Raw genomic sequence first — 18,833 nt, forward strand, 5'->3', positions numbered from 1 at the left:
AAAAAAAACTCAGATTTTATTACTCACTTGACTTCAAAGATGATGGATACGACACTGCCAACGGAGAGGAGTGGAGAAGAAATGGAGAGGTCCGGTGAAAACAAAGCTGAAATCGGAAAGGAGTGGAGAAGCGTTCCAGAGTTGAAGTCGAAACTAAAACAGAGACCCGTGGAGAAGAAATGGAGAGGTTCGGTAAAAAATTTGAAATCGGAAAAGAGTGGAGAGTCGTGGAGAAGAAATGGATGGAAGTGGAGAAGAAATGGATGGAAGAGAAGAGACGTTCACTAGAGGCACCAAGTTGAACTGAACTGTATAAGCGGGAGGTTCAAGTTTACGTTTTTTTAGCGTTGTTCTGTTTTTAGGTTGAAGAAAAGAGGAAATGAGAAATTAAATAAGATATTTTCGTCATTTCACCCCAAATTTATCATAAATCTCAACTTTTTTACTACCAATTCTAAAACTCTTTTTTTACCCATTTTTGGCCTATTTTGTCATTCCCCAAGTTTTTTCACTCTTTTCCCCCTAAACTAATGCGTACACCACACAGCGCCACTTGAAAACCAATCGCATCGAAGAAAAATGGAGGGAAACCGAGGAAGCTTGGAGAGAATTGAAGTAATGAGAAAAATCACAGGTCGCAATTCCATTGATTTTTCTGATTCTCATATTCATTCCAGTTGATTTCTGTTTCGTCGTTGCTATTTTCTTTCCGTTTTCCAATACAATCTTTTGCAGAGCTAACGAGATCTATGATCGTCGAACTGAGCAATGGAAGCTCCAGGATGATCGCCATCGATCGATTCAAAAGTTACTGCTCCAATTCCCTTGAAAACTGGTTCGTAATTTTCTGTATAGAATATTTTGCTTCCAATCTTTTGAATCTTCGAATTGGTAACCAAATAAAGTTCATGATCTACAATGTTATTAAGTGCTTTACTAGACTACGAATATTCATTTCCCTATTCGTGCGAAAAATTTCTATAGTTTTCGATTATTTATCTACTACCGGGTCTATTGGATCGTGTCGAAGGCCAAATCAGTAGTCGCTCACAAAATACCAGCAGAAAATCAGTGTTACTTCAGATGCGAATATATCTCTAGAACTTGAAGCAGAGTTGCATAGTTTAGCTATGATTTGTCATTTTCAAAAGTCACTGCTCAATCTCAATTCTTAACTCAAATGCATTTTATGTTTATGACCTAGTTTTCAGTCATTCTTTAGTTTTTAGACATAATATTTTTATTTTTCAAGAAAGTTATAGTTCTTGAATGTGAAGATGACACTATCTTGAAATTGGACTTGTGTTTTGAAAACGATATTTGTACCAAAAGAGACGTTTAGATGATTTTTCGCTAATTTTTTATGCAGTTGTTGTAGGTTCAATTTATCTGAAGGGAAGGATGTTCTAACACTTCAAAGGGAAAGCCACGTCCGTAGACTAGGTGAATTAGTTATTCCGATGAATGATACTACAAAATCATAATCTGTACAGACTATAGAGTACACTTGTATTTGATATTATTTTGTTCTATCAGATGTCTTGCTTAGAGTTCTACTCATAATTCAGCAGCTTCTGGGAGAAAATAGACATAGCTCAAAGAGAGATATATATTATATGCATCCCTCTATATTTACAGGTAATCAAACCCGCAATTATGTTCTAAGATGCAACATCTTACAACAATTAATTTGCATGCCTGTTCAGAAAATTTGAATTTCAACATATCCTTCAAATTTATGATTTCATCAAGTTCGTGGCAGGAGATTTTCTGAACCTTTCCTTGTTTTGCTTGGTTATTGTACACCAGAGCTTAATGACATTGACTTCCTCATATAATGATGAATATTTTTCAGATCAGTCAGTTGTTGACCGGGCAATCAACGACATCTGCATTCTTTTGCAATGTAGCCGGCATAATCTGAATGTGGTTGGTGCTGCACTTCATTTTACTTTGGCTCCAATTTACATATCTTCTTTTCCTCCATGATTATATTGGTTCATGTGGGATCCAATCTCAGTATAGTATTCAGGGTTGGCTGCGTGCCACAAAAGCCTGTTCTTTGATAAAATAAATGCACAATCGTTTCTTGTTGTCTTGCATCACTATTAGGTGTTGAATTAGGAAGATACTCTTGCCGATCAATTGCATTCTTCTTTTAATCATATAGTTTATGTCTGTTTCTGACATTTAAACTTGTATTTTCTCAGGTTTCTGTTGGTAATGGGTAAGTATCGAGGAAAACATATTCTCAGAAGCTGTTTTCCTTGTGGGTTGATACCCACGTCAGGGTTTTCTATACCATTAGATTCTGTTAAATATCCTCTTAGTGCTGCAATCTGTTTTCCTTGTCGAAGAAAATTAGGAACTGAATCTTGACATTTTCATTGAGGAAGAAATTTAAGAACTGAATCTTGACATAGTCACTTTTTTATAGGTTGGTGATGGGTTGGTTGAGATTCTCAGAAGCTGGCAGAAGATTTGATTGCTTGAAGAAGCCTAACAGTGTAAACATTATTATTCTTCACAAAACAATTGCCTCTTTAGTCACTCTCAGCTGTAACTGATTTGCATGTATGCATCTCAACCTCTTACAGGCCCACTTTATTCCTGTTCAAGTTGAAGAAGTTATAGGTACGCTGTCTTCCTGATACTAGATATATAATGTTAGAATTAATGGGCTTTAAGCCCAAGGAAAGATTAACCCTAATATTCTCTTCTTTTTTATCTTAAACTTGTTTATTTTTTTTTCTCCTTTGTATCTTTTGTTCATATGAGATAATAATAAGAAAGTTAGGTTGTGGTTTTCTCCTAGTACTTAGGTTTCCACGTAACTCTTTACCGCTTTTAATTTATAACTTAGTCAGTCTGCTAGATTAGAGCCTAAATTAGACGCTTGGAATGATACCTTTAAATTATATTGTTCTTATGGAATTCCTTTCCTCGATATTCTTGAAAGGAAAATCCTTATATGCATCTTAGCCATCACCTATCCCTGTGTAATCATAATTTGTTACATGACTCTGTAACGACTCTACTAAACACACACAAATATTTCCACACACAAAATGGCAAAACAGAGACAACACTCTGCTAAACTTTATTTATGTATAAGCCAAAAGATTACACTAGTCACAATATCCAAAATAACAAGATAAACAGTAAAGAACATACCTAGCTTCCTTTTGTGATAACTGAATATCCTCCCAGGCTATGGCAGTTGACTTGACATAAAGAAAATAAAACCTACCTACCCAATCTCGAAAGATCTATTTATATACCTCCTTACATCAATCTTTCATTCCTATGCATGGGCCCCACTCGCACGATCCCTTTCCATCATTCTGTAAGACCCCAATCATTCACACATATAAAAGGAGGGGCAGAAAGGTAAATGAACAAACAATTAATGACGACGGAATGATAGAAAGGGATTGTGCGAGTGGGGCCAGGCACATAAATGAAAGAATGATGAGATGAGGTATATAAATAGGTCTTTTAGGGATTGGGTAGGTAGGTTTTATTTTATCCTTTGTCAAGGCGGCTGCCATAGCCTGGAGAGGGTATTTAGCTATCCCAAAAGGAAGTTGGGTATGTTCTTTACTGTTTTGGATATTGTGACTAGTGTAACTGTTTTAGCCTATATATAAATAAAGATTAGTGCCTCTGTTTTGCCATTGTGAGGGTGTAATATTTGTGTGAGTCAAGTAGAATCCTTACATTTGGTATTAGAGCCACCACACTGGGGGTGGTCATGCGCCTCATTGCTCAGCAACAAATAGAGGAACGGGTAGATGGGACTGAAAAAGAAATTATGGGTTTAAAGGAGATGATGCTGGAGATGAAGAAGTTGATGGATCGAATGGCTGATGAACTGCGAGAAAACCACAGTTACAAAAGAAGAGAAGAGGCTAGGACTGCTGAAGGTCCGATGTTGAAACTTAAAGAGAAGCTCGAGGATACAGAGACGACTGCAGAGAATAGTGGAGGTAACGTGGACCGAAGTAAATACAAGAAGCTGTAAATGCCAATGTTTACAAGGGTGAATCCCGAATCCTAGGCTTACCGGGCGGAACACTTCTTTGAGATTAATAACTTACTGAAGCGAAGAAGGTCAAGGTAGCAGTTGTGAGTTTTGGACAAGAGGAAGTAGATTGGTATAGGTGGAGCCACCACCGAAAGAGGGTGGAATCATGGGAGGACTTGAAAGGAAGGATGTTTGATTTTTTCAATGACACCGAACAACATAGCTTAGGGGCAAGACTGATCCGTATCAAGCAAGAAGGATCCTATAGCGATTTTGTTAAGAAGTTCGTTACATATTCAGCTCCACTCCCTGACATGGCCGAAAGTGTACTACAGGACGCGTTTTGACGGGTCTCGAGCCGCATTACAAGCATAAGTGATTAGTAGACACCCTCGAACTTAGAGGAGTGTATGAAGGAAGCTCAACTGGTGAATGATAGAAATCTAGCCTTACAACTGGCTATGGATGAATTGAGTAGGATTGAGCCCAAAAGAAGTGAGAACACAGGCAAGATTCAAGGTAAGAATGAGAAGGTTGAACAAAAGACGGCAGAGTTTGCCATGAAACAGATAACCATTCCGGTAAAAGGGGTTACCAAAAAAATGATCCTCCAGTAAATAGGCTTTCAGACACAGCGAAGCTTGATAAAGGGCTGTGTTTCAGGTGTAATGAAAAATATTCACTCGGCCATAAATGCAAGGTCAGAGAAAAAAGAGAGTTGATGCTACTTATATTGAATGAGGAAGAGAGTAACGAAAAGGAAGCGACCACAGAGGATGAGGTAGAGGAAGTGATAGAACCGAATCAATTAGATTTGAATGAGATTGCTGAGATTGAATTAAGGGTGATCACGGTAGTTACGTCCAAAGGAACTATGAAATTGAAAGGACAAATGAATGGAAGAGAGGTAATACTCCTTATTGATAGCAGTGCGACCAATAATTTTATCAGTCAAGTGTTGGTGGAAGAACTGCGGTTGGGCATTGATCCAAGAACCCAATTTGGAGTAACCATTGAAGACAGCACCCGTTGCGAAGGAAAAGGAATATGTAAGAGGGTAAAAGTGAAATTGAAGGAGTTAACAGTCATAGCTGACTTCTTGCGGTGGAACTGGGAAATGTAGACTTTTAGGGATGCAATGACTTGATTCGACAGGAACCATGAAGGTGCATTGACCATCCCTAACCATGACATTTTGGAAAAAAGGAAGAAGAACACTGAGGGGACCCTTCCCTCATCAAGTCAGAATGTTCGTTGAGGACCATAGAAAAAACATGGCAATCAGGCGACCGATGATTTCTTTTAGAATTGCAAAATTATGAAGTTGAATGGGAAGAGGAATATGAAACAAAAAGTGAGTTAAAAGGAGATGATGAAGGATTACCCATGGTTCAACAATTACTCAATCAATACACGTACATATTTAGGCTACCAATAGGTTTACCTCCCAAGAGAACCGTAGACCACCGCATTTTGACTTTACCCGATCACACCAATCAATGTTTGACCATATAAGTATGGACATGTACAAAAAGAAGAGATTGAAAAACTGGTGATAGAAATACTACAAGCAGGGGTAATTTGGCCAAGTCACAACCCTTACTCTAGCCCGGTACTATTGGTGAAGAAGAAGGATAGAGATGGAGATTCTGTGTAGACTACCGTAAACTGAATCAAGTAACCGTGGCCGACAAATTTCCATTCCGGTGATTGAAATAACTCCTAGATGAACTACATGGGGCGACATTATTCTCTAAATTAGATCTTAAATCTTGGATATATCAGATAAGAATGAAGGGGGAAGATGTGGAGAAGACAACTTTTCGCACGCAGAAGGGCACTACGAATTCTTAGTGATGCCTTTTGGTCTCACTAATGCTCCGGCCACCTTCCAATCTTTGATGAACCAGATATTCAAACCTTTCCTCAGAAGATGTGTTCTTGTCTTTTTTTAATGATATTTTAGTTTATAGTGCTAATATAACGAGCATATGAAACATTTGGGGATGATATTTGCCATATTGAGGGATGATCAACTATTTGCAAATAGAAACAAATGTGTAATAGCCCACTCCTAAGTTCAGTATTTGAGGCACATGATTTCCAGTAGAGGAGTCGAAGCTGATGAGGAAAAGATTCGAAGCATGATTAATTGGCCACAACCGAAGGACATAATTGGGCTGAGGGGATTTCTAGGGCTGACTGACTGGATATTATCGAAAGTTTGTGAAGAGTTATGGGGAGATTGCCACGCCCTTAACTAAGTTACTTCAGAAGAACGCGTTCAAGTGGAATGAGGAAGCCATAGCAGCTTTTGAACAACTGAAATTAGCAATGACGACCATACCAGTGTTAGCACGGCCTGATTGGTCACAGCCATTTACAATTGAGACTGATACTTCAGGAGTAGGCTTAGGAGTGCTGTTGTCACAAGGACACCCTATAGCATTCTTCAGTCAGAAACTTGAGCTCTTTCCTCAAGAGCTCAAGTTAAGTCCATATATGAACGGAAACTCATGGCAGTTGTTCTCTTCAGTGCAGAAATGGAGGCACTTACCTACTGGTGAGGAAATTCACTATTATTTTAGATTAGAAAGCTCTGAAATTCTTGTTGGAACAAAGGGAAGTTCAGCCTCAATTCCAGAAATGGTTAACTAAACTCTTGGGGTGTGATTTCGAGATATTATACTAACCGGGTTTGTAGAATAAAACCGCTGATGCACTCTTAAGGAAAGATCAAACTGTGGAGTTTAACACAATGACGACAACGGGCATTGTTGACGTAGAACTTATAGAGAGGGAAGTTGAGAATGATCAAGAACTCCAGAGAATTATAGTAGAGCTAAAAAAGGGGTGAACCAAGGAGGAAAGTACTAGTGGAGTAATGAGGAGCTGTTATATAAAGGAAGGGTAGTGCTATCACGACATTCCTCTCATTCCTTGGCTACTACACACGTTCCATGATTCCATACTAGGAGGACACTCTAGATTCTTGAGAACTTACAAAAGGATTAGTGGAGAACTATTTTGGAAGAGAATGAAGGTAGATGTGAAGAAATACGTGGAAGAGTGTGACATATGCCAACGTAACAAATTCGAAGCTACCAATCCTGTCAGAGTGCTACAACCCATTCCCATTCTTGAAAAGATATTGGAAGATTGGATGGATTTCATAGAGGGACTACCCTTAGCGAGGGATGTAATGTAATTATGGTAGTAGTTGACCGTTTAAGTAAGTATTCCTACTTCTAACTCTTAAAACACTCGTACACAGCGAAGCAAGTGGCTTCCATTTTTCTGGAAAGAGTGGTTAGCAAACATGGTATTCCCAAGTCCATTATTACCGATTAGGATAAGATCTTTCTTAGCAATTTCTGGAAAGAGTTATTCACCACCATGGGCACACTTTTGAAAAGAAGCACAACATTTCACCCGCAAACTGATGGACAAACCGAGAGAGTAAATAGGTGCCTAGAGACCTATCTAAGATGTTTCTGCAATGAGCATGCAAGAAAATGGGATAAACTAATTCCTTGGGCAGAGTTATGGTATAATATCACTCTCCATGCGTCCACCAAAACAACTCCTTACCAAACTGTTTATGGTAGACCTCCCCTCCATTGTTATCTTATGGGATGAAGAAATCTTCAAATAATGAGGTAGAAGCCATGTTAAAAGAAAGAGATTTAGCAATCAATGCCTTGAAAGAAAACCTCTGTACAGCCCAAAACAGAATGAAAAAAATGGTAGATCGGAATCGCAGATAACTCAAGTTCAAAGTTGGTGATGAAGTTTATTTGAAACTACGGCCCTATAGACAAAGATCATTAGTTAGAAAGAAATGTGAGAAGCTAGCTTCGAAATTTTATGGGGTGTATGAGATTATTGAGGCGATAGGAAGGTCGCGTATCGTTTGAAACTACCACCAGAAGCTGTCATTCACAATGTTTTTCACATTTCCCAATTGAAACTGAAGTTAGGAAAACAACATGTCGTTCAACAGCAACCGCCTATATTAACCGAGGACTCCAAATTACAATTATGGCCGGAAACTGTGTTGGGAGTACGATGGAACAAGGAGATGGGTGGAAATGAATTACTGGTCAAATAGAAGAATCTATCAGATAGTGAGACAACATGGGAATCAGTATATCTACTGAGAAGACAAGGTGAGTTAGAACCCATGGGTATTGTAAGACCTCCAATCATTCACACATATAAAAGGAGGGGCAGAAAGGTAAATGAACAAACAATTGTGTGAGTCAAGTAGAATCCTTACACATTCTCTCATCATTAATTGTTTGTTCATTTACCTTTCTGCTCCTCCTTTTATATGTGTGAACGATTGAGGTCTTACAATACCCCTTGGTTCCAAGTTCACCATGCCCTCAAGGTGAAAATTAGAAAACTGCTGATTCAGCAGGTATACTGATTCCCACGTGGCTTCGCCATCTGGTAGATTTTTCCATTTAATTAGTCATTCATTTCCACTCAACTCTTTATTCCAGCATACTCCCAACACAGTTTTTGGCCACAACTGCAAGTCCTCAGTTAGGATAGGTTGTTGACGTTGGACTACATGTTTTCTGAGTTTCAGTTTCAGTTGAGAAATGTGGAACACATTGTGAATGACAGCTTCCGCTGGTAACTTCAAACGGTACGCGACCTCCCCAATCTCCTCTGTAATCTTGTACGACCCATAAAATTTTGGCGCTAGTTTCTCACACTTCTTTCTAGCCAATGAGCGTTGTCTATGGGGTCTTAGTTTCAAATAGACTTCATCCCCTACCTTGAACTTCAATTCTCTCCGATTCCGATCTGCCATTTTTTTTCATTCGGTTTTGGGCTGCACAAAGATTTTCGTTCAAGGCATTGATTGCTAAGTCTCTTTCTTTTAAAATGGCTTCTAACTCATTATTTGGAGATTTATTCATCCCATACGATAATAATGGGGGGTCTGCCATAAACAGTTTGAAAAGGAGTTATTTTGGTAGACGCATGGAAGGTGGTGTTGTACCACAACTTTGCCCAAGGAATCGACTTGTCCCATTTTCTCGGCTGTTCATTACAGAAGCACCTTAGATAGGTCTCCAGACACACCTGTTTACTCTCTCTGTTTTTCCGTTTGTTTGTGGATGAAAAGCCGTGCTTCTTTTTAAAAGCGTGCCCTTGGTGGTGAATAACTCTCTCAAGAAATTGGTAAGAAAAATCGTATAACTATCTGTAATAATAGACTTGGAAATGCCATGTTTGCTAACTACTCTTTCCATAAATATAGAAGCTACTTGTTTTGGGTGTTTAAGAGTTAGGAAGTAGGAGTACTTACTTAAAAGGTCAACTACCACCATAATTACATTATATCCCCCAACTAAGGGTAGTCCTTCTATAAAATCCATTGTCTAATCTTCCAATATCCTCTCGGGAATGGGAATGGGTTGCAACTCTGGCTGGTTTGGTAGCTTTGAATTTGTTTTGTTGGCATATGTCACATTCTTCCACGTACTTCTTCACATCTGCTTTCATTCCCTTCCAAAACAATTCTCCACTAATCCTTTTGTAAGTTCTCAAGAAACCGGAATGACCTCCTAGTATGGAGTCATGGAAGGTGTGCAACAACCTAGGAATGAGGGAGGAATGTCGTAATAACACTATCCTTCCTTTATACAGCAACTTATCATTAATCCATTGATATTTCCCTCCCTGGTCCACCCCCTTTCACTTCTGCTATGATCTCTTGGAGTTCTTTATCATTCTCAACTTCCTTCTCTATCAGCTCAATATCAACGATGCTGGTTGTAGTCATTGTGTTCAATTCCATGGTTTGATCCTTCCATGAAAGAGCATCGACGACTTTATTCTGCAAGCCTGATTGATACAATATCTCGAAATCATAGCCCAAGAGTTTTGTTAACTATTTCTGAAATTGAGGTTGAACCTCCCTTTGTTCTAACAAGAATTTGAGAGCTTTCCGATATGAAATAATAGTGAATTTCCTTCCCAGTAGGTAGTGCCTCCATTTCTGCACTGATAGAACAACTGCCATCAATTCCCTTTCATATATAGACTTAGATTGGGCTCTTGATAGTTTCTGATTGAAGAAGGCGATAGGATGTCTCCTTGTGACAGCACCGCTCCTAATCCCATTCCTAATCCCACTCCTGAAGCATCAGTCTCAATAGTAAACGACAATGACCAATCAGGCAGTGCTAGCACTGATATGATTGTCATTGCTAATTTCGGTTGCTCAAAGACTGATGTTGCTTCCTCATTCCATTTGAATGCATTCTTCTGAAGTAACTTAGTTAAAAGTGCTGCAATTTCCCCATAAATCTTCACAAACCTTCTATAATAACCGGTTAGTTCTAGAAATCCTCTCAGCCAGTGATGTCTTTTGGTTGTGGCCAATTAATCATGCTTCGAATCTTTTCTTCATCAGCTTCAACTTCTCGGCTAGAAATTATGTGCCCCAAATACTAAACTTGGGGGTGTGCTATAACACATTTTCTTCTATTTGCAAATAATTGATTATCCTTCAGTATTGCAAAAACCATTCCCAAATGTTTCACATGCTCATTTATATCAGCACTATAGACTAAAATATCATCAAAAAATACAAGAACACATCTCCTAAGAAAGGGTTTGCATACCTAATTCATTAGAGATTGGAATGTGGCTAGGGCATTGCTGAGGCTGAAGGGCATAACTAAGAATTCGTAGTGTCCTTCGTGAGTGCGAAATGTTGTTTCTCCACATCTTCCTCCTTCATCCTTATTTGATGGTATCCTGATTTTAAATCTAATTTGGAGAACATAGTTGCCCCATGTAGTTTATCTAGTAGTTCTTCAATTATCGGGATAGGGAATTTGTCCGATACTGTTACCTGGTTCAACTTGCGGTAGTCCACACAAAATCTCCAACCCCCATTTTTTTTTTCACTAATAACACCGGACTGGAGTAAGGGCTGTTACTCGATCTAATCACCTCTGCCTGTAGCATTTCTATCACCAATTTTTCAATTTTCATTTTGTACATGTCCATACTTGTCGAACGTTGATTGGCCTTTGATCTGGCATGGTTAATATGCGATGGTCAATCGGTCTCTTGGGAGGTAAACCCTTTGGTGATTCAAATATGTCCACGTATTGTTTGAGTAAACTTTGAACCATGGGTAGTTCTTTCTCATCTCCTTTTTGCTCGGTTTTTTCTTCATACTCATCCTCCCATTCGATTTCATAGTTTTGTAGTTCTAAAAGGAATCCTTGGTCCCCTGTCTGCCATGTTTTTTCTAGGGTCCTCAACGAGCATTCTGCCTTAATGAGTGAAGGATCCCCTTTGAGTATTACTCTTCTTCCTTTTGTCCAGAATGTCATAGTTAGGGATGGCCAATGCACCTTCATGGTTCCAGCAGAATCCAGCCATTGCATTCCCATCACCAAGTCCACATTCCCTAGTTCCACAGCTAAGAAGTCAGCTATGATCGTTATCTCTTTCAACCTCAATTTTACCCTCTTACAGATTCCCTTTCCTTCGCAACGTGTACCATCTCCAATGGTTACTCCAAATTGGGTACTTGGATCAATGACTAATCGCAGATCTTCCACCAACTCTTGACTGATGAAATTATTTGTCGCGCCACTGTCAATAAGGATTACTACCTCCTTTCCATTCACCTGACCTTTCAATTTCATAGTTCTCTTGGACGTGACTCCCGTGATAGCTCTTAATTCAACCTCAGCGGCCTCACCCTCTGCAGGAGCTTCCTCCTCGTTACTCTCTTCCTCATTAAGTATAAGAAGTATCAACTCTCTTTTTTCTATGACCTTGCATTTATGGCCGGGTGAATATTTTTCATTACATTTGAATCACAACTCTTTGTCAAGCCTTGCTCTAAACTGTGTCTGATAGCCTCTTAAATGGTAGATCATTTTTTTGGTAACCCCTTTAACCGGAATGATTATTTATTTCATGGCAAACTCCGTTTTCTTTGGCTCATTCTTCTCATTTTTACTTTGATTCTTGTGTGTGCTCTCACTTCTTTTGAGCTCACTTTTGCCCCAATTTGCCTTGGCTAATTGTAAGGCTAAATTTCTATCATTCACGAGTTGAGCCTCCTTGATACACTCCTCTAAGGTTTGAGGGTGTCTACTAATCACTTCAGCTTGTAGTGATGGTTTGAGCCCAGTAAAAAATGCGTCTTGGAGTACATTTTCTGCCATGTCGGGCAGTGGATTCAACGAATTCCTTGACATAATCACTATAAGATCCTTCTTGCTTGATACGGATAAGTCGTGCCCCTAAGCTCTTCTGTCCCGTGTCATTGAAAAATTCGAACATCCTTACTTTCAAGTCCTCCCAGGATTCAACCTTCTTTCGATGGTGGCTCCACCTATACCAATCTACTTCTTCTTCCTGATGGTGGCTCCACCTATACCAATCTACTTCTTCTTCCTGTCCGAAACTAACAAAGGTCACCTTGACTTTCTCCGCTTCAAGTAGGTTATTAATTTCAAAAAAATGCTTTGCACGGTATGCCCAGGATTCGGATTCACCTCCGTGAACATTGGCATTTCAAGCTTCTTGTACTTACTACGGTCTGTGTTACCTACATTGGCTTCCATGGTTGTCTCTGTGTCCTCTACCCTTCCTTTAAGTTTGAACATCGAGCCATCGCAGTCCCTCACTCTTCTCTTCTTTTGTACATGTGGCCTTCTCGCATTTCATCCGCCGTTCGATTCATCGATTTCTTCATCTATAGGATCATTTCCTTTAAGCCCATATTTTCTTTTTCCTTCACATCTACCCTTTCTTCAATTTGTCGCTGAGCCATTAGACGTGTTACCACCCCAGTGTGGTGGCCCTGATACCAGATGTAACGACTCTACTAAACACACACAAATATTTCCACACACATAATGGCAAAACAGAGACAACACTCTGCTAAACTTTATTTATGTATAAGCCAAAAGATTACACTAGTCACAATATCCAAAATAACAAGATAAATAGTAAAGAACATACCCAGCTTCCTTTTGTGATAGCTGGATATCCTCCCCAGGTTATGGCAGCCGACTTGACATAAAGAAAATAAAACCTACCTACCCAATCCTGAAAAGACCTATTTATATACCTCCTTACATCAATCTTTCATTCCTGCACATGGGCCCCACTCGAATGATCCCTTTCCATCATTCCCTCATCATTAATTGTTTGTTCATTTCGTTTCTGCCCCTCCTTTTATATATGTGAACGATTGGGGGTCATACAGACTCTTTCTACTTTTTTTAAAAAATATTTCAATTAATTTTTTATGTTATGTAATGAGAGTGGGGTAAATTTTTAAATCCTTGGATGCATCCAAGTATTACTCTTCTTAAAAGCATTTTGACCGAGTTCTCCATGCTTTATGATTATTTTTTATTTTTATATGCAGATATTACTAGTGCTGCAGATTACATACTCGTTGTAGAGAAAGAATCAGGTCAAAGCTATAGTGATAAAAGCTGGTCACTGTTCAAGGAAGCTCAATATTAACTTTCACTTTGATCATTTAAAGTATCTGGTGTTTCATTTTTTGAGCGTGCAGTTTTTCAGCGTTTAGCAAATGACCGGTTCTGCAGCAGAAACCGGTGCATTGTAATCACGGTGAGCACACAAGTCCTACAAACTTGAAATTTCTCCTACTCAAATGCTAACTTTTTTCTTTTAGGGACGTGGATATCCAGATGTTCCCAGTAGAAGGTAAAGAAATTATAGTCATAAACATGGCAATCTCCTTTTTTAATTGATGATGTGAGTCATTGAAATATGCACACATGTATTGATCAGGTTTTTGCGGCTTCTCGTTGATGTTTTGGCATTGCCTGCATTTTGTTTGGTAGATTGTGATCCATACGGTTTTGACATTCTGACGACATATCGTTTCGGTTCTATGGTTAGACTCCTCAATTGAACAATTTATCTACTAAATTATTTAATGCGAACTGCGAACTAACCAGTTGTATCACATGTGAAACAATGAGAGCATGATAACTCACTTTCCCTTCAATGTTTTCGACCCATTTCCTTTCCAAAAGCAAATGGCCTACGATGCAAAGTATCTCAAAATCCCACAACTACGATGGCTTGGAGCTTTTGCTTCAGATTTTGAGAAATACAATCTGCCAGAACAATGTCTCATCCCATTGACTTTCAAGGGTGCGGGATCTCTCATGCAGGCACACCGCGCACACACACGCACACACACGCACACTGCATTTTCAAATGTTATTTTCTGTATTTCTGATATGTTGAAGGTCATGTTTAACCTGTCAGACAAGAGTAGAACTGAAGCCTTGTTACAAAGATGCTACTTGCGTAGAGAGGTACAACATTGGAGGTAAAATTTTCTACCATTACAGCTCTAGTTTTCTTTTATCATTGTTACATGCATTGCCATTTTCTACAAAGAGTACTTCCTCCCTTAGGTTGGAATTGGAGTCAATGCTGGAAAGAGGGGTGAAATTTGAGATAGAAGCACTGTCTGTGCACAATATTTCATTTTTGTCCGACGAGTATTTACCATCCAAAATTGAAAGTGAACTAACACTGTTGAACTCATAGGTAATTACCAATCCATACACTCTACCAACATGGGGTTGATTTGGAACCGTAATGGAATGAGTTAGTATAAAAAACTCATATTTGGATCAAATGTTTTTGATCCAATTTATAATACTAAACCCAGCTTCGACTTAACCATTTTTCGATCGATTTCATATTTTTCACCATCCAATTTTCATTCAACTAATTCTTCATAATCTCGATTACATTTCAGCACCCCATAAAATTGTCATTAGAAGTTTCATGATCCCAGATCATTGATCTTTCAAATATTAGGTGTTTGTTTAAGTCAAGACGGTGAAACTTTGAGTAGGATAAATTCCCTGAATTTTCCTAGCAAAGCAAGATGTCAGGGGAGTTTGAATTCATAAATTTGACAATTTTGTTGGAATGGTGTAAGTAGACATATGACAAAAGAGATCAAAATGAACAAAGCCAGCAAAAATGATCAAATCCATCTCAATAGAAATGTTTGGCCACGAGCTTCTAAAGTTTCATATCTAATAGGTCTATTAACTTTTAATTTTATGTTTAAGATGTGTCTTGACTTAGAAAACATATTTGATAAATTATTATTTATTATTTTGTGTGCAATAGGATTTGAAATATTTGAAATGTTTTTAAAATTTTTTAAGATGAGAAAATTTATTTGACATAAAATCATATTTTTTCTCTCTGTGTGATTTTAAAATTAACCATGTTGATAGTATCCAAGTACTATCAGCAAACTCACTAGAATCACTTCCAAAACAATAAACTAAACAACATTACTCCAATACTTCACCAATTAATTACCAAGGAATCAACTAATAATAGACCGTAGTAAATCATGAAAATTTGGAAGACTAAAAGAAAATAACACAATTATACGTGGAAAACTCATTGGATGTGTAGAGTGAAAACTACGATACTTGTGAGAAGTTCACCTTGTCACATCCTCTCAACTTCAATAAATTGTAAGAACTCAAATCAATGATACGAAGATTCATGACCTGCCAACATTTTCATGCATTAGAGATCAACCATTGAGAGGATTGAATGAAAATCACCTAGTTTTACCAATTATGTTTAATAGTTACCATAAACAAACCATAGTTCAAAACGTGAAAATGTATTTCCAACGAGCTGACCAAAATTTAGCATGATCCAACCGTTGAGACTACAACAATTGACAATTTGTTGAAGATATCCTTCAAATAAAGCCAATATCACACAAAGTTGCTGAATGGCAATAGTTCCACTTTATGTACTAAAACAAATTAGGCTAGATTATATATATAAAAAATGTCTTGAATTTTACACTTTCAGTTAAAAATGTTCGTAAAGTTCAAAATTTTCAAAAATATCCTTCCACTTTCAAAATGTGTTAAAAAGATACATCTATTAGTATTTCGGGTTGAAGTACTCATAAAGTTTTAAAAGTGTAAAAAATACCTTTAATTAGAAAAAAGTTATAAAAAAGAAAGGAAAAAAAAAACTCCTATGGTTATAAATCATTAATATCGTCTTACCTATCTCTATTTTCCATTTTATTTTCCTTCTCTTCTTCAGTACCCTTTTACTCCCATATTTGTTAACTATATAATTAAATATCCCAATTTATTGGTGAAAAATTGTATCTATCATGATACAAATATATATGAATAATAATCTATCCTGATCTGTTGTGGTTTATTATAGATATATTATGATATTTTATAAATATTTTGGTTTTTTTGCTATATTTGAAAATAACCCTAATAATAACATGTTACCTTTCTTATTATAAAAGAATAAAAAAAGAGAGGCAAACACAGATTGGGTGAGGTAAAGAATGAATTTCATGAGAGGCATTTTTTTTTATTTTTTTTTGCATGGGCACAATTTATAAATTTGAATTGTCCCTACATGAAAAATGAACACATACCACGTTTATTTTTTAAGAAACCACATAATCGTGTAATCATTTTAAACATCTAATTTTGTAAATTATAGTCATGAGAATAATAGCCACAATTTAGGAAATAAAAATAGTTTAAAATAAGATTTGATGTTATACATTTAATAACATATTAATTACAAAGCTAGAAGTTGGTTGGTGACATGTGGGACAAAGATTGCAACCACTAGATTGTACCAACTGAAAGCAAAATGAACAATAAAGAAAAACCACACATATATATAAATTGAATTATGTGAGTAATAATGAAAGATTTTATTTTCCCTAACAAAGGGGGTTTTCACTTCCTTCTCATCATTTCAAATTCTAATGCTTACTCTACATTTCTCTTGTACAAAGACAACCATTATAATTATTAGAGGTGAAGCTGTGTCTATTACTTTGCTTATATGATGTTAACACCGTGCAATAGGAACTTAGAGCATTCAATTCTTTGTCTACGACTCATTCCCCTTGCAGCAATCATTTTTGTAGGTTCCATCTTTCGTCCACGAGTTATTGTACACAAAAAAAAAAAAGTGTTCTTTTGTAGATAAGCGTGGGTTCAGTGGGCACATTTCTGCTATGGAAGTATTGTAACGACATAATGTTGGGATTTGGATTTGGTCAAAACCCAAAATCTAGTGTATCTCATGGTTTATAGTTTCATAACACAAATTATTTATCTAATAAAATAAGAAGTAGTTTATTTAACAATTAAACCGTATTAATTCAATCTAATAAACTAAGATTCAAGGTAATATGATGTCACTTGAAAAGTACGTGGTTAACATACAAAGTGGTGCATGTTCAAGTTCTATCCTAAAAGGTCTCTACAGTAAATGGATAAATGTTGGGTGCCTATCTTATCCTGCTAACACAACTTCACTTTGTACTTGTTACATGAGATGCAAGTGTTATTGACAATATAAATCATTGTTGTTGTGAAGACATGTGAGTAGAAGTCTCATGTATAAAGGAGTTTATATATAGACCAAACCACGAAATAATTGGTTTCTCTTTATACATCGTTACTTGAAGAAACTAGTATTTCACTCAAATGACCGTAAGAGACTAACCTTTAGTTCGGAGTAAAATTGTGAACTCCTGCTTATAACAACAATTTTTTGATTTGTATAGGTGAGAGTGGTCATGCTGCTGCCATCTATCCAGTTGGTCCGGCATGGTGAGGTGAGGAATAAAATAAGTGAATTGTTTGAGCCGTTACCAAATCGTTTTCAACCGTTGGTAGAAGTGCACATAAGTCAAGTTGGGCTGGGTTGGAGAAAAATTGTAGACCAATCCAAAGTATCCAGGTTGTCATAAAATGAACCCTATCGATTTAATATGCAAGGATCAATCCAATCCAATCCAATCCAACCCAACCCGACTCAAGAAATCTGGTTGGGTTGGCGAGAATTTTTTTTTTAATCTCTCCGTAATGTAAACTAATTTTCATTTTTAAAAGTCGATGAAGATTTCAAAGTTCAAAGTTCATTCAAAAGTTCAAATTGATCTTATTAAAGGAACAAATGAACACATTTTGAACACATATTACAGGAACAAATGGATTTCTTGAGAGGCGAAAAATTTATAGATACTTATGTATATTAAAGGAACAAATAATACGTTGCAAAATTCTAAATATCACGCTTGCTCTAAACACTCTATGTGATGGAGTGGAGGCGAGACCGCCTAGACATTCTACACGAGATTCTCCATGAAGCAACACATAAAACGCCTAGTAAGCGGAACTAAAAACAACTGTAAAATTTGAATGTGGAATATGGACTTAGATGAAATGTGGAAACTTCATTGATATTTCAAATAATAAGGTATATTTAGTACTTTATACAACATTCTTTACAAAACCAATAAACATAATTTTAAACAACACTTATACTCTCCTTGCCTAGCTACTATATACTATGCGAGTTGACAGTGACCACTATCAAAATAAAGAGTTTTCAAAAGACACAGTAGACAATCAAGACTGAAACTTCAACGCTGGATACTCTTCACTATTTGAGAGAAGGGGATAAAACAAAACAAAACATTTGAAAGGTCAACTTCACCTTAACGCAATATACACATTTTACCAAATCAAGCGATATAAATAATATGCAAGTCAATCACTATATCTTTAGGTTTAAAACAATCACTGAAGGCATTAGGCATCCTTCAACATCTCAATTTTATCAACAATTCGTAAATCATCAGAAAATTCACTTTGTTCGTTATTCACCAAATTGCATAGTATGTGCTTCGCATAACATAGTCTTTTTCGCA

General features: G+C 37.1%; 1 protein-coding gene across 8 annotated transcripts; it reads left to right on the forward strand.

Annotated features, from left to right (window-relative positions):
- The first annotated feature begins 550 nt into the window (after positions 1 to 550).
- LOC116406046 (meiotic recombination protein SPO11-1) lies at positions 551 to 17,914 on the forward strand. 8 transcript variants are annotated; one of them, XM_031889769.1, is made up of 15 exons: positions 551 to 634; positions 736 to 835; positions 1,370 to 1,443; positions 1,537 to 1,638; positions 1,856 to 1,929; positions 2,211 to 2,227; positions 2,438 to 2,507; positions 2,598 to 2,634; positions 13,458 to 13,505; positions 13,611 to 13,669; positions 13,734 to 13,765; positions 13,853 to 13,958; positions 14,101 to 14,221; positions 14,339 to 14,402; positions 17,685 to 17,914. In XM_031889769.1, exons 1-15 carry the CDS (start codon positions 580 to 582, stop codon positions 17,686 to 17,688), a joined length of 963 nt encoding a protein of 320 aa, XP_031745629.1. In that variant the 5' UTR covers positions 551 to 579; the 3' UTR covers positions 17,689 to 17,914. The 8 variants fall into 8 exon arrangements, with proteins under 8 accessions (XP_031745629.1, XP_031745627.1, XP_031745628.1 ...); XM_031889767.1 differs by lacking the exon at positions 17,685 to 17,914 and adding an exon at positions 14,491 to 14,764; XM_031889768.1 differs by having other exon boundaries at positions 14,101 to 14,402.
- The last annotated feature ends 919 nt before the right edge of the window (positions 17,915 to 18,833 follow it).

The sequence above is a fragment of the Cucumis sativus genome, unplaced genomic scaffold, assembly GCF_000004075.3.
Source record: "Cucumis sativus cultivar 9930 unplaced genomic scaffold, Cucumber_9930_V3 scaffold58, whole genome shotgun sequence".
Lineage (NCBI taxonomy): Eukaryota > Viridiplantae > Streptophyta > Magnoliopsida > Cucurbitales > Cucurbitaceae > Cucumis > Cucumis sativus.